At 33.7% G+C, this 14,033-nt stretch overlaps 1 protein-coding gene and 1 long non-coding RNA gene across 3 annotated transcripts; both read right to left on the reverse strand.

The window, feature by feature from the left end:
* Positions 1-1,097: 1,097 nt before the first annotated feature.
* On the reverse strand, positions 1,098-2,678 carry LOC108195664 (uncharacterized). Of its 2 annotated transcripts, XR_001801562.2 has the most exons (5): positions 2,399-2,675; positions 2,150-2,231; positions 1,735-2,000; positions 1,528-1,650; positions 1,098-1,437 (listed from the first exon to the last, which is right to left on the reverse strand). It is a non-coding gene; the product is annotated as an uncharacterized LOC108195664 (long non-coding RNA). The 2 variants fall into 2 exon arrangements; XR_001801561.2 differs by having other exon boundaries at positions 1,735-2,231; positions 2,399-2,678.
* A 7,335-nt stretch (positions 2,679-10,013) lies between these two features.
* LOC108194279 (acyl-CoA-binding domain-containing protein 5) lies at positions 10,014-13,821 on the reverse strand. Its single transcript, XM_017361232.2, has 9 exons — positions 13,527-13,821; positions 12,235-12,762; positions 12,064-12,129; positions 11,805-11,971; positions 11,520-11,676; positions 11,327-11,420; positions 10,820-11,232; positions 10,606-10,710; positions 10,014-10,450 (listed from the first exon to the last, which is right to left on the reverse strand). The coding sequence occupies exons 1-9, from the start codon at positions 13,659-13,661 to the stop codon at positions 10,151-10,153; spliced, it is 1,965 nt and encodes a 654-aa protein (XP_017216721.1). The 5' UTR covers positions 13,662-13,821; the 3' UTR covers positions 10,014-10,150.
* Positions 13,822-14,033: the final 212 nt, after the last annotated feature.

Here is a 14,033-nt window from a genome sequence, read left to right on the forward strand (position 1 = left end):
CATACAATGTCTAGTATTTTCTTTATGCTCTTTATTTTCATGACATGTTTGTTTTTTTATTTATGTTTTTTATATAAAATAAGTTGTAAGTATTTTAAATAAAAAATATATTTATTTACATATTATAGATATAAATTTTAAAAAAGAAACTAAAATTATATAAAATACGGAACATAAATTTTTCCCAAATATAAATAAATAATTTATTTATTAGTTAAATATATCATAAGTGATTTCTCACCATCTTGTTAGCAACATCTCGCATATCCTATACAACGCGATTCAATTTTAATTAAGCTATTTTTTTTATTGAAATAATATATAATCTATGTTTTAACTAATGAATGTGTGTATCGAAGTTGAGAATTTTTCATTTTCTAAGACCCACATGCTTCATCAAAATTCCAGAACGTCAATAGAGTTGAAGTATTATCAAAAATAACTTAAGTATCACATTTTTTAGCTCTTATATGAAAATAAAATAATGAATCTACAAAATAATAATTATTATGAAAAATAATTTTAATATTTGGCTATCTTATATTTGTTCAAGTATTAAATTATAACTTATACTCGAGATTAAAAATTTAAATAATCACACATTATTGATATTATTTTGGTAAAATATATTGGATTGAAAATACTAAGTAGAGAAACATAGTAAAGTCATAAATAATTCTCAAACTTTATCATCAAAATATCATATAAAATTATGTTACTTATATTTTCAAATATTAAAGGCACTTCAATATTAAAAATGTATTGTATTCAAAATTATTGAATAACTTAATGCAATAAATTACAAATTTTTCCTTTAATTGATGATAATTCAATTATATTTATAAATTTAAAATTATTTATTTTCATTATATGAAAAATATAATTATATGATGAATAGAACTAACAAATCGTGCATTAAGAAAACGTGAACATGAAAATATCAATTTACAAATAGTATTATCTGTTGCAGGCTGATGCTCGAACTCGGACTACTTCAGCATCAACGAAAAGAACAGAGCTTATACTCATCTGAATACTTTAAAATTCTTTCCTTTAAAAACCTTACGGACTATATTATAAAAATGGGTCGGTCTGGATATATCATTCAACAGAAAACTTGCTCCCATCAATGATATAAAATAAACTGAATTAAATACAATGAACATGTGTTTTATGGATGGATGGATAGACTACAAAAGTGACTGGGAATGGTGAGAAATAGCATAAAATTTTATTACCAAGTTAGATCCATGCTGCAAGAAAGTGCAGAAGCAAGTCTCGTCAGATTGTGACCAAAGTTGTAAGCATACTTCAAGTCACCAAGAAATGTGGCAAGCCTTCTATCTTTGCAGGAAATGTGGTAGGACCCCGTCGCCACGCCATTCCTGGGTGCGAGATGATCATGCAGCTGGAATGATCTACCAGAAGAGCATACATCTACAATGGAGCACAAACAAAAATTCCCATTAGAACTCATGTACATTTCATTTGTTAAACGATGAATGAACAATATACATGCTTTACAACCTGATGGAGTATGTTGCTATATGTCTCTACGTGCGTACTTGAGGGAAGGGAATGCTGCTTATTAATTTTACTTGCTCTTTGTTCCAAAATTCTACCCAGAGAGAGGTCTGTTATAGGTATTTCCTGACATAATATTATTGTAGTTTGTATGTCACCGTAATATAAACGCGAACCATGATAAAATGATAACAGGCAATGTAGACAAACCTGAAGATTGTAGAGCACGTAGCTTCCACTGCGGTGGAGTCAAAAATGAGCCTTCATCCGTGACTATGCTTTCATATCCTATTCAATACAATGGACAGAGGATCGGGTTACGCAACCATGCACCAATTTGAACATCAACCATAGACATGGAGTTAACAATCTAAAACACCAGATGTTCACGTGACTTGGCGATGACGATAGACCGCTACTGAAAGCATATGGGGAATGAGCTTTATACAGAGAAGGTGTGTTAAGGCTAGACAATCCTGTTATACACGCCGTGCAGATTTCCAAAACATAATAAATTGGCATCAGAGTTTAAATGTATATACTCATTAATCAACAACATAACCTGCATGATGCTCCAATGAGACACATCATAGAATGTGAAGCCAAGAAAGATTGATCGTAAAACCTGATGTTCGAATGTTGGGATTCGCGTTTTCTGAAATTGTGCCTTTGATCTGCACGTCACCGTTGCTCAGGCCGACGTTTTTCTGACAACAAAGAACACACAGATGACATTATTAGAAGATAATGAAGATCGTATGCAGTAGACTAACTATTACTCCCGGAAGGAGACAAAAGACGGAGTGGACGTTGAGATCATCAGTGTGTGAAGGAAGATGATATAAATGTGAACTGTGGAAGGCAAATAACCAACCGGACATGTTGATGAAGAAGCCGGCAAGGACGCCACCGGAAAGTGTTGCAACCAAGGCTACGATTGGAAGGTATCAAATCAAGCCTCCACGAATCAAGGAATTTGAATTTCAAACTGATAGAGAAGATAATAGTGTTGTGCGTGAAAGGTGGCAGTTGGAGAAAAATAAGATGAAAGTTACGTGCTTTTTTAAAACTGTTATAACCCGTATGGTCACGGATAATCCAACCCAAGCACTAAAAAGAACTGAAATAGATATGGGTTCTACCCATTTGTAGGTGGATGATCCAAGGATAAGTAAAATGTCTAAAATACACATGTAGTCTAACTGTAAGTAAAGAGAAGGAAGGGTAAGATCGGTCTTTTGGAAGGGCCGGAAGAAACTCAATGCTAGCACAAATTTAGAATATGTTGATAAGTCACTTCTTTTAAACTCAGCCAAACGGCTCCGTAGTACTAAAAATCAAGCCCAACCCAAAGGATCCATCTGTATTCTCATGTACTATAAACACATACAGTCACTGTCATCTGCCCCACAAGAACGTGGACGTTCCGGTGGTTGAATTGAAGATATCAATGAAAAATTGTGAATTTCCAGCAAGCATGGGTTTTTTATCAATTTAAAGGACATGTTTCATAAATACCAGCATGGCAGCATTTAGCAAAAGAGTGCCCTCTGACTTTACTAAAGGACATGGTTATTTTCGTAATACTCCCTGCATCCCAAATTAGATGAGCGTTTTGCAAAAAATTTGATCCAGAATAATTGAGCTTCTCCCTTTTCAATGCATATTTATCCACTATCTTTCATCTTTACCCTCTCATATTTATTTTTCCAATGTACCACTACCTAATATACAAAATAAGTCAACACAATAAATATGGGCAAAGATGAAAAAAGAAACAACCATTTAATACTTTTTAATATGTGTGAAATGAGCAAAAGTCTCATCTAAATTGGGGTGGAGGGAGTAATATTCAAAACGATGTTAACATGTCAATTGATGCTCTTTTTTACTGCTCCCTCTGTTTTTAACTGATGACGTATGATTTTTTGACATATTTTTAAGTGTTTTGATCGGATTGTTAAAATTATTATTTTTAAAAAAAATTCTAAATAAAAATATATAATCAAAATTTTAATTCAAAAAAAAGTTAAAAATAATAATTTTTACTGTCTGGTCAACCCACTTAAAGGTACGTGCCCAAGTCAAAAGTGACATATAAAAAAACAAAGGGAGTGCTAAAAAAAATAATTAAAATAATGTTAGGTTATCATCTAACTTATTGATATAATTTTTTATTCATATTGTTATATCATGAAAATTTACTAAAGTCTAACTTCAAACATAATTTTGAGAAAAGAAAAAAACTAATCATCCCATATTATGAAATTTAAAGATACTATATTAATGAATTAAATAACTTTTTAAATTTTGAGAAAAGTCTAACTTATGCAAATACCAGTACATAATATAAATTCTTGATAATTAGTTACATTACATGAAGAGCACTCAAAATAAAATTATAGTATACATTTTGCCTTAAAAAATTATTTTTAACACAATTGATTAATTTTAATTATTCCGTATTTAACAATTGTGTTAGTAGTTTACAGTAAATCAGAGAAATATCATCTTTTTTTTTTTTAGGAAAAGGAGATAATTCAATAAATAATGGCCATACAGCATCTACAAGAATGATCGAGTCGAATAAACATAGAAAAAATTAACATGCCTGTCTTCCTATCTAAGAATATCATCTCTTTTTGTTCATGAGGTGTTTTCCTATCTAAGAATATCATCTCTTTTTGTTCGAGGTCTTTTCGTAACAGTCAAATTCAAGAAAATTTATTTACATATACAAAATTTGGGGCCCTTGGTCCAATGGATCTTGTCCGAGCGCGCGGCTGCACAGGATACTTCAAGTTGGGCTTTGGTGGGATCTCGGTGAGGTCTTTTTGATGGGCCTGCGAGAAGACATGTTCAGTGAACATGGTTGTGTGACTTGTGAGGCATGTTTAAAGTCCAAGACGAGGGCAGCGAACACAGGCATAACTGAAAGCGGGCCTGTTGATAAACAAGGTGGGTGTGTAGATTTCTATTTATTTTCTATTTTAATTAGTTTTATTTAATAATACATATAAATATAAGAATTCCAATATAATCAATCATCATCAATCATCAATCAATATACTTATATAAAGAAGAAACGAGGGGCGTGTAGGTGGCGCCTCTCACATCGCTCCATTCTATTTTCTAATTTTCTGGAATTTTTGGATGAAAAATATCAAAAATTAGAACTGCCTTTTTTAGTTTCGGATGTATTAGTAGCAAGTTTCAGAATCCGATTTTATTTCAGATTATTTATGGAATATAGCAGCTTGAAAGTTTTAATCTGATTTTGTTTTAGATTATTAATATCAAAAATTAGAACTACCTTTTTTAGTTTCGGATATATTAGTAGCAAGTTTCTTAAAAGTTTTAATCTGATTTTGTTTCAGATTATTAATATCAAAAATTAAAACTACCTTTTTTAGTTTCGGATATATTAGTAGCAAGTTTCAGAATCTGATTTTGTTTCAGATTATTTTTGGAATATATCAGTTTGAAAGTTTTAATCTGATTTTGTTTCAGATTATTTAATTATGGGAAAGAGTAGCACACAAGTCTCTCTGCAACTATAAATACCCCTATATGTTGTCGGGTTTTGGATCATTTAAACACAACCTTCTCTCTCTCAATACCACAACCCTACCTCTGTCGGGTGATAATTCTCTTATAAGTGAAGGCTATTTATACGATATTAAAAAAAGATTGCAAGCAAAGGTAGTTATGGATCACTATGTGGGAGTCGACAAATCCAAATACGGGAGAAGAATATAGTCCTGACATGATATTGATGGATGATATCAATAAATTAACTATCAGTGATGTATGTTTATTGGTTATTCTTTTATAATATTTGTTTTGTTCATCGAACATGTTTGTTGTTGTTAATTTTTATATGATTTACTTTGTACACGGGATTCATGCATTATTTTTTTGCTTCCTTCAAACAACTTTTAAGTGAAGACTGTTCATATGGTATTAAAAAAAAAGATTATTACAAATAAGGGTAGTTATAGAACCGATATCTCACGGATTTAAGTTAGATGTTTTTGTGCACAATCAATCCAAAAAAATTGGAGGAAGGTGACAATGTACAAATATTATTGCATTCTTAATATTATTAGAGGAAGGTGACAATGTACAAATATTATTTTATCCTACAAATATTCATTTTTAATCATTAATATACTTTTTATAGGCCGCCGCAACGCGCGGATTATCAACTAGTTAACTTAATAGTCGGATACATCACGATGTGTGCGCAAAATATTTTTCAAATTTTTTATTTTTTTATTTTAATATTTCGGTCCGACTTGTCTGGGCTTTAGAAGTAGTAGTACATAAAGTGGGATTTGATTTGATGGATAATGAATTTCCTAGTGCAACTATTAATTGATGGGCATAAACCTTGGCGCCTTTAAAACAGTCTCTTCAATTTGGAGTAGTGTCCAAATGAAAGCCCATTTTAAAGGGCCTAAATGTCATTATGCAGATCCAAACCCAGTATGCTAAACATTTCAACATTATTAATAGTACTCCCTCCGTCTCAATTTATAGGTCCATTTTGGAATAAACACACATATTAAGAAAAAAATTGGTTAGATGGAATCTTATCTCATGTATCATTAATTAGTGTATTGATAAATGAGAATATTGTTGAGTTTCAAAAAAATCACAATAAATATAGGAATTTAGTGCATTGAGAAATGAGAATAATGTTGAGTTTCAAAAAAATCACAATTAATATGTAGATAAATTTGTATTGAAAGAAGTGAGGGACAAGTATTTTGGGACAATTTTTTTTTCCAAACTGGACTTATAAATTGAGACGGAGGGAGTACATGCCAAGCATCAAGCATTGTTTCCCGGGTCCTGTCCCGGGCAACCATGCGTCGGGGACCGTTTATATAATACACACTACCAGGACCGTCGAATTTCTATTTGAAGGGTCCGGATTGAAGCATTTTTTTTTTAGCGATCCGCTATAATTTTCCGCGAATCGGAGAAAAACTCCGATCCGCGAAAAATTATAACAGATCGGTAAAAAAAAAGATTTCATCTCCATCATTAAGACACAGATCTAAAAGTTTTTAAACTGTGTGTGTGTTAGATAAAAGCTCCTTAACACTCACATGTTATGGACCAAAACCCTCTTTCCTGCTCGTACTCTAGTATTATGCTAGTAAAACAAAGAGTTTTAAAGTAAGATTTATACTCCCTCCGTCCCCCTCAATTGTTTACATTGGAGGGGGACACGGAGACCAAGACAATGTATGGAAAATGAGTAAAGTTAGATGAAAAGTGGGTAAAGTGGTGGGACCTATCAATATTTAATAATAGATTTGAGATAGTGGAGGAAAGTAGTGGGTGTAATAGTAGTTTTTATTGTTAAATATGAGATAGTGGGGGAAGATAGTGGGTGTAATGATGAGAAAAACTTGCTATTTATAGTAACGTAAAGAAATGAGAGGGACATCCCAAAATAGTAACTGTAAAGAAATGAGAGGGACAGAGGGAGTATTGATAAGGTTAAGAAGGATAAGTGAAGTGTACATGTTAAAATGAATCTGACAGGAGTGAGCAGTAGCAGCTGAAATGGAGGATGGGGGTCGTGGGTGACGTGAGCAAAAGGGTCTGGAGAAATGTCATTTCTGATTGAAACAGACATAAATTGAGGGATAGACGGCTGACCTTCCACTCTCACATCATCCCCGCACCCCAACTAAGACCTACCTTCACTGTGGAAATTAAGACTCCGAGTTTAAAATAAGTGATTCTTACTTAAAATAAAAAAGAGGAGTAAAAGTTAGAAACAAGTTAAAATTTATAAGTGATTAGAGTGTTTGAGAAAAAAACAAAAATTCTGAAACAAAAAAGAGCATTCCTAATTTTTATTTTATTCGAATGAAAAAATTATTTAAAATTATAAGTTAAGATTTATAAGTGATTAATTTTAAATGTTGATAAAATTAATCATAAATAATAATTATATAAATTATATTCGAATGAAAAAATTATTTGAAATTAAGTGTGAAATAAAATTATAAAAGGTCAAGAATGGGCAACTTATTTTTGAAGAGAAGAAAAGGGCAAGGAAAAGGAGTCATGTCAAGGGACAGAAAAGGAGACGTTGGTAGTTGATGCTCATTCATAAACGTACTGAAACAGATAAGACTCGGAGTCCGACACGGGACAAGACGCGCGGGGAACACGCGAGACCTCCTTTGCTTTCATTTTATTCTTCTTACACTCTTGCTGTCTTTTCATCCTCCTAGACTACATGTGAACAAACTAGGACTAGTTTGCATTTTCTCGTAAGTGTTTTTAAAGCTACCGATTACTCCATCCGCCCCCCTGAGTTATATACATTGGGGGACGGGGACGCGGCACGGACTTTAATGCTCCTGTAAAGTATAGTTTTATAACTTATTTTTAGGATTTTTCTTTTCTGAATAAAAGTTTGAATGTTATATTTTTATTCAGAAAAAGAAAATTTTAAAAATAAGTTATAGAACTATGTTTTATAAGAGCATTGAAGTGCGTGTCGAACAGTGAAAAAGAAACGTATAGAATTAAATGGGATAGAGGGAGTAATTGGTTAAATAAGGGGTTGTTTAGTTAACTTAAAAGAAATGACTTCTTACTTAAATAAAAAAAGTGGAGTAGAACTGAGAAGTAAATAAGTAAATAAAATGTGTGAAAAAGAAGCAGAAGTTCTGAGAGAGAAGTTAGAGCAAGTCCAACAGTTGCCCTATTTAGTGTCCTAAGTCATAATATAAGGCATTTGATGAAAAATCTTGATCCAACAATGTCCTAGTGATGCCCTATATCACTAGGACAATCCATTCAAGCCCTATTTTTGAGGCACTCTCTCTCCTTGCCCTATCCCATTTTTTATAATAAATTTTTACCAACATTCTCTTTCTCTCTCAATTTTATATTATGTTTTAATGATAAAATATTAAATATATAGTGAAAGTAAGGCACATTGTTGGAGTTGGAGTTAGTAGAATATGTCCTAAACTACTAAGACATAATTTTTTATATTATATTTAGGGCTCCAACTAAGACACTGTTGGACTTGCTCTTAGCATTCTCGGCATCTTATAAGTGCTTTTACGTCTTTACACCAATATGTCAGGAAAAACAGAAGTCAGCAGCAGCTCCGGCTTCTGCTAAACAAATACTCCCTCTGTCCCCCTCAATCAATTGTTTACATTGGAGGGGGACACGGAGACCAAGACAATGTATGAAAAATGAGTAAAGTTAGATGAAAAATGGGTAAAGTGGTGGGACCCAACAATATTTAATAATAGATTTGAGATAGTGGAGGAAAGTAGTGGGTGTAATAGTAGTTTTTATTGTTAAATATGAGATAGTGGGGAAAGATAGTGGGTGTAATGATGGAAAAAACTTACTATTTATGGTAACGTAAAGAAATGAGAGGGACATCCCAAAATAGTAACTGTAAAGAAATGAGAGGGACAGAGGGAGTAGGCATTAAGTGTTTTTAAAGCTAATTATTTTTAAATATTTTTTTAATAATTTGTATTAAAATAATATTTAATAAAAATGTAAAATCTTTCAACTCAAAAGTCACAGACATGACGGAAAGGATGAGAGAATCATTTGCGTATCAAATAGTGCTTTGTACCTACTACTTTGAGGCCTGAAACTGAATTGACTTTCTTACAGTTCTCCTAAGCCATGTACTAGCTTTTTCTCATTTCTGACCATTCTTTACTTCTTTAAAGCATGAAAACTATCCAATCTTTCTTTTAAAAAAGTAAAAATAAAGTTAAAGCTTCGAAAAGTGTGGTAATATCCACTGTTCAAGAGCTGCCAAATAAATAATCCCAAATCAAAATTCGTACTTAATCCAATTTTTATTTCTATTTTATAGACGGTCCCGTCCATCTTTATAATATATATCGCTGAGAAAAATTAAGACAAAAATTTAGAATGTCACACCGTACTCAAATTTAATAAGATTCTAATAAAACGGCATATCTTTTAAGGTTTTCAACAATACAGTGCTATAAAAATAGTGTTAAGTGTCGGACATGCATACGAAAGTACTCTTCAATGTACCCGGACATGCATTCCAAAGTCTTCAATGTAAGTGGATTGCATCTGAAAATCTTAAAAAAATAGTGTTAAGAGTCAGACATGGATACAAAGATTTTTATGATATCTACAAGATTCGAGCATTATGAAAATAGCGAAAATAGTGTCAAAAAGTCGGACATGCATACAAAGGTCTTTAACATCTCCAAAAATGGTCCAAGAATCGAGCAATGCTTACGAAAGTCTCCAATATCTCCAAAATGCATCCCAAAATCTTCAATATCTCATTCAAGATTTATGCGGCTAGAGACGATGATTGAAAGCTTTACATCATAATTTGTGTTAACTGTTAAGAGTACCATTTATAAAGTTCACGTAAATATGGATTTGGCCGGAGATGTTCTTAGCTGACAAGGAGTCTGATATCAAGATCATCATGCATACAAGATCCAGTAGCATTAAGATAAAGATTAGAACACATGTTCATCTCATATATACAAAGTGTTGATCAGAGATAATATCAGCTGAGGCGTTCTGGGAAGCATGCAACTAGTTCCAGCATGCTTCTATTTATCTAGGAGCTGCCAATACTTCCTGGACCTCCTAGGGTAAGAACCACGCCTTGCAGTTCACTGCGGATGTTCATATCTCTGTTTGCCGTGCTCTGGACAACCGGAGATGGTCTGTTCATGTGCGTTTGTCGTAAGTTTTGAACTGGCTCCGATGAATGTAGTGATACAGGCTGCAGTGAGTGCTTCGGAAATAAGGAGCTCAAGTGACTGACGTGTGAGTTTGTTGGTCGGATAATCTGTCTTGGCGAAGATAAAAATTGCTGATTGTGTGTAGCAGCAGGTCTTGAAATAACTTCAGGTCCCTGATTTATAAAAATATAATCAGAACATTAACTTCATGTAAAATTTCCTACACTGTCTAAATTAAGATGCCACAGTTTCTAAAGTTTTGTGGTTGAATTTGCTTTTTTATGTTTATATATGAAGAATAGTTGAAAGATCAATTAGGTCAGTTTACCTGAGCAAACAAAACCCCTCGGAATACTCTTCCATTAACCATTGCAGTCATCAAATAGCCCGAGTCGAAAGCACCATCGACTTTGCCTTGAACATCAGCTCCAATCTGCAGAAGTTCAAACGAGAAAAGGCATTTAGGTAAATATGGAAGATATGAGAAATTCATAAGCGTGAACCAATAACAATGTCAGTAGAGAATTGCACGACAAACATACCACATTTTGAAAATGAGGTGCTTCTGATGATTTAACTTCTGCAGCTACATAAGGTGCTTCATGTCTACCATTGCGAACACCACGATGAAATGATAGAGGATTTGGATGATTCATACGTTCTCCTAACACATATAAATCTTGTGGAGGATTGTTGATCATGGTTCTCGACTTCTGTCGGTTACCAGGGACATGATCCGATGGAGTATTGCTTAAAACTGGACTTTGGTTCTTTATAAACGGAAATAATTGAGATGCTTTAACAGAACTAGTTGCTCTGTTAACATGATTTTGATCTTGATCAGATTGAGACGGAGATGAATGCTGGGAGAGAGAAAGTGAATGCTCCTCTGGCTCTGATTCTATCTCGCATATTCTTGAATTGATCGATTTTCTTCGCTTACGATGCAATGTATCTGAAATATCAGCCAGGAACAGAAGTTAGACAGGATTACATTTTCACCATGCTGTCAAGATTTTCTAATGTTACTAGAATTTCATAAAATTAACCTGCATTTAACTGTAACGAGAGCTTAGACTCTAATTCAGTTTCTCTGGCTTTATTCCTTATAAAATTCAGATTAGCACCCAAGATTGTTGTTTTCTGTCACAAGACACGTTAAAATAAGCTCTCATGTACTATAATAAAATATCATATTCTGGCGGAGTTAATAGAGACCACAGTGTTTCTGTAACCATATACCTGTTTGTTATGTGAATCTTCCTTTGACATTTTCAAATCCTGATTAAACTGTCTTCCAAAATTTTTGCAAATGGAAATGTTATAACGGCCATTTGGATGTTCAGCTCCAAGCTGTAAGATGAGAAACTCATTCAAAGGCCGTTCATTTTCTCCACATCTAAGCAATAAACAAATGAGAAAGCTCAATATCAAAATCACATGCTAGGAATAAAGAGTCTATGTCAAAAGCGGACAACTACACGAAAACATTATTTAGCTTCTTGACAGCGTATAATGAAGACTTACCCTCCATAAATTGCTATGTCGGTGTCTGTTGCGATAGCTGTATGAGAAAACCTCCCCTGTGGTTGTTGGCCACATATTTCAAGCTGATTCCACGAACAAGAACATGTATCAAGTACCCATACATCATTGTAATAATGTTTGTTACCAACACCACCAATTACATATACCTGCAAATCATAAAGGATACTGGTTATTTACCCTACATAAAACACTATTCTATCTCATCTTGTACTGGAGGCACATTATCATTAAGACTTACTTTTGTTCCGAAATTTACTGTAGTGTGACCTGCTCGAATACCTGGCGAGGGTCCTTGAACACCCAACTGCAGGACATGATTTATATAAGAAAAAGTACAGCAATGGGAAATTTTCCAAATATTCAATATGACATTGTAAATACTCGACTTAGTTTAATGTATAAATTATACCTTTGCCCAAGTCATGGTATCAATGTCAAGCACATGAACATCGCCTTGGTAACGGTCACCACAATCGCCACCATACACAAAAAGCTTACTTCCTACTGCCACAGAACTATGACTGTCCCGTGGAATAGGAACATCTCCCTTTACTTCAGGTGAAGTCCACTGCATAGCTATAAGATCTAAAACATGCAAATCGTTCAGATAATTTGCGCCACCTTCTCCACTTCCACCAAATATGAGTAATTTATCGCCACCAACCAGTGTGGCAGTGTGACTTTCGCGAGGGCAAGGAGCTACGCCTTGACAGATGGGCTGCGACCATTCTGTAGTTCCAAGGTCCAATATATGAATACTGTTCACCTTTTTTGTGCCATTAGAGCCCCCAAATACTATCATCCTGTTCTCAACAAGAACTGCACTATGGCTGTCTCTTGGCCCAGGACTCGTTCCTGAGGTCACAAGATTGTTCCACGCCATTGTATCAAGATTTAGCACAAGCACGTCGCTGAAATGCAAACCTCCACAGCATCCCTGAAACAGGTAAATATCTTCCATCAATGTGGTGCTAGAATATAAACAAAGAGCACAACATTCACAAAACAAAATGCAATGCTAAAGGTTTATTGTCAATGGTTTTGAATTTCCATTTCCCCAATAAATTCAAAGAAACAAGTAAACTGGTAGTATCATTATTCTTCTTTCCGCATTCTGTACTTATAAATAAATCTAATACTGTAGAAGATATAAGTATAAATGTACCGACAAAAAAATATTGAAGCTGAATCGACGATGTATTGTGGCTCTCATACTCTAATACTCCTAAGTAGAAGTAGAGAACTTTATTAAGCTGGAAACACTTGCTTTATTCTGTATACAATTTAGCAAGGTTTTTAACATTCTGCATAGTGATTTTTATTGCCATAAAGAAATCAAATAATACAGGCGCACAAGTTAAATAGCAGCACCAAACCAAGAGAACAAGATATTCAGGACTCAGAAGACACCATACTAAAGCACTAGCTATAGAATGTAATATATACAAGCAAAACAAATTTCAGCAGAACAACAAGAAACAAACAAGATTTAACAGTAGAGTAGAACTGAAACTACTGAAGAAAGGAACAAGTTCATCAACCACAAAGAACCCTACATCATGATAAAGAACTAAAGAAGCCTACCAACTTTACCAAAAATAAAAGCATTGAATATTTCATAATAATAAGTTACATGCTTCAATGCTTCAACAAGAACCTTGTTCATACACAATTTATATGAATACAAGTTATGTTACATACCCCATAAACATAGATGAATCCATTAGAGTAGCAAGATGAGTGACCCCATCTCTCAGGGGGATTAGAGCCCATGATCTTTGGATAGAGCCACATTGCACTCTTCTTTGCTGCATCTTCACCTCCAAAAGAACCCATCTTTCTCAAAGACTTGAACAAAGGTTAAAGCACAGAGCTTGCAAGATTGAAGATTAAAGAAGAAGAGGGTCAAATAAAGAGGACATGAACAAAAGCAAGGGGCATGTCAAGTATCAGTGTCAATGGACATGAAAAGATGGGATTTCAAGTCTAGCACATCACTATTGCACCACCAACAACAGAAGCTTTTATTGTGGTGTAAAAAAGTTTCACAACTTTTATGATACAAAAATTGTACTCCAGCTGTTTTTAAGGATTAAATCTTTGTGGGGTATTGAAAAATAAAACAGAAAATTCAGGATAGAGGTTAGTGATACTGTAGTGAACCAGGGATGAGAAGTGATGTTGAACAGTGAAACTGTGATAGTTATC

The sequence above is a fragment of the Daucus carota genome, chromosome 7, assembly GCF_001625215.2.
Source record: "Daucus carota subsp. sativus chromosome 7, DH1 v3.0, whole genome shotgun sequence".
Lineage (NCBI taxonomy): Eukaryota > Viridiplantae > Streptophyta > Magnoliopsida > Apiales > Apiaceae > Daucus > Daucus carota.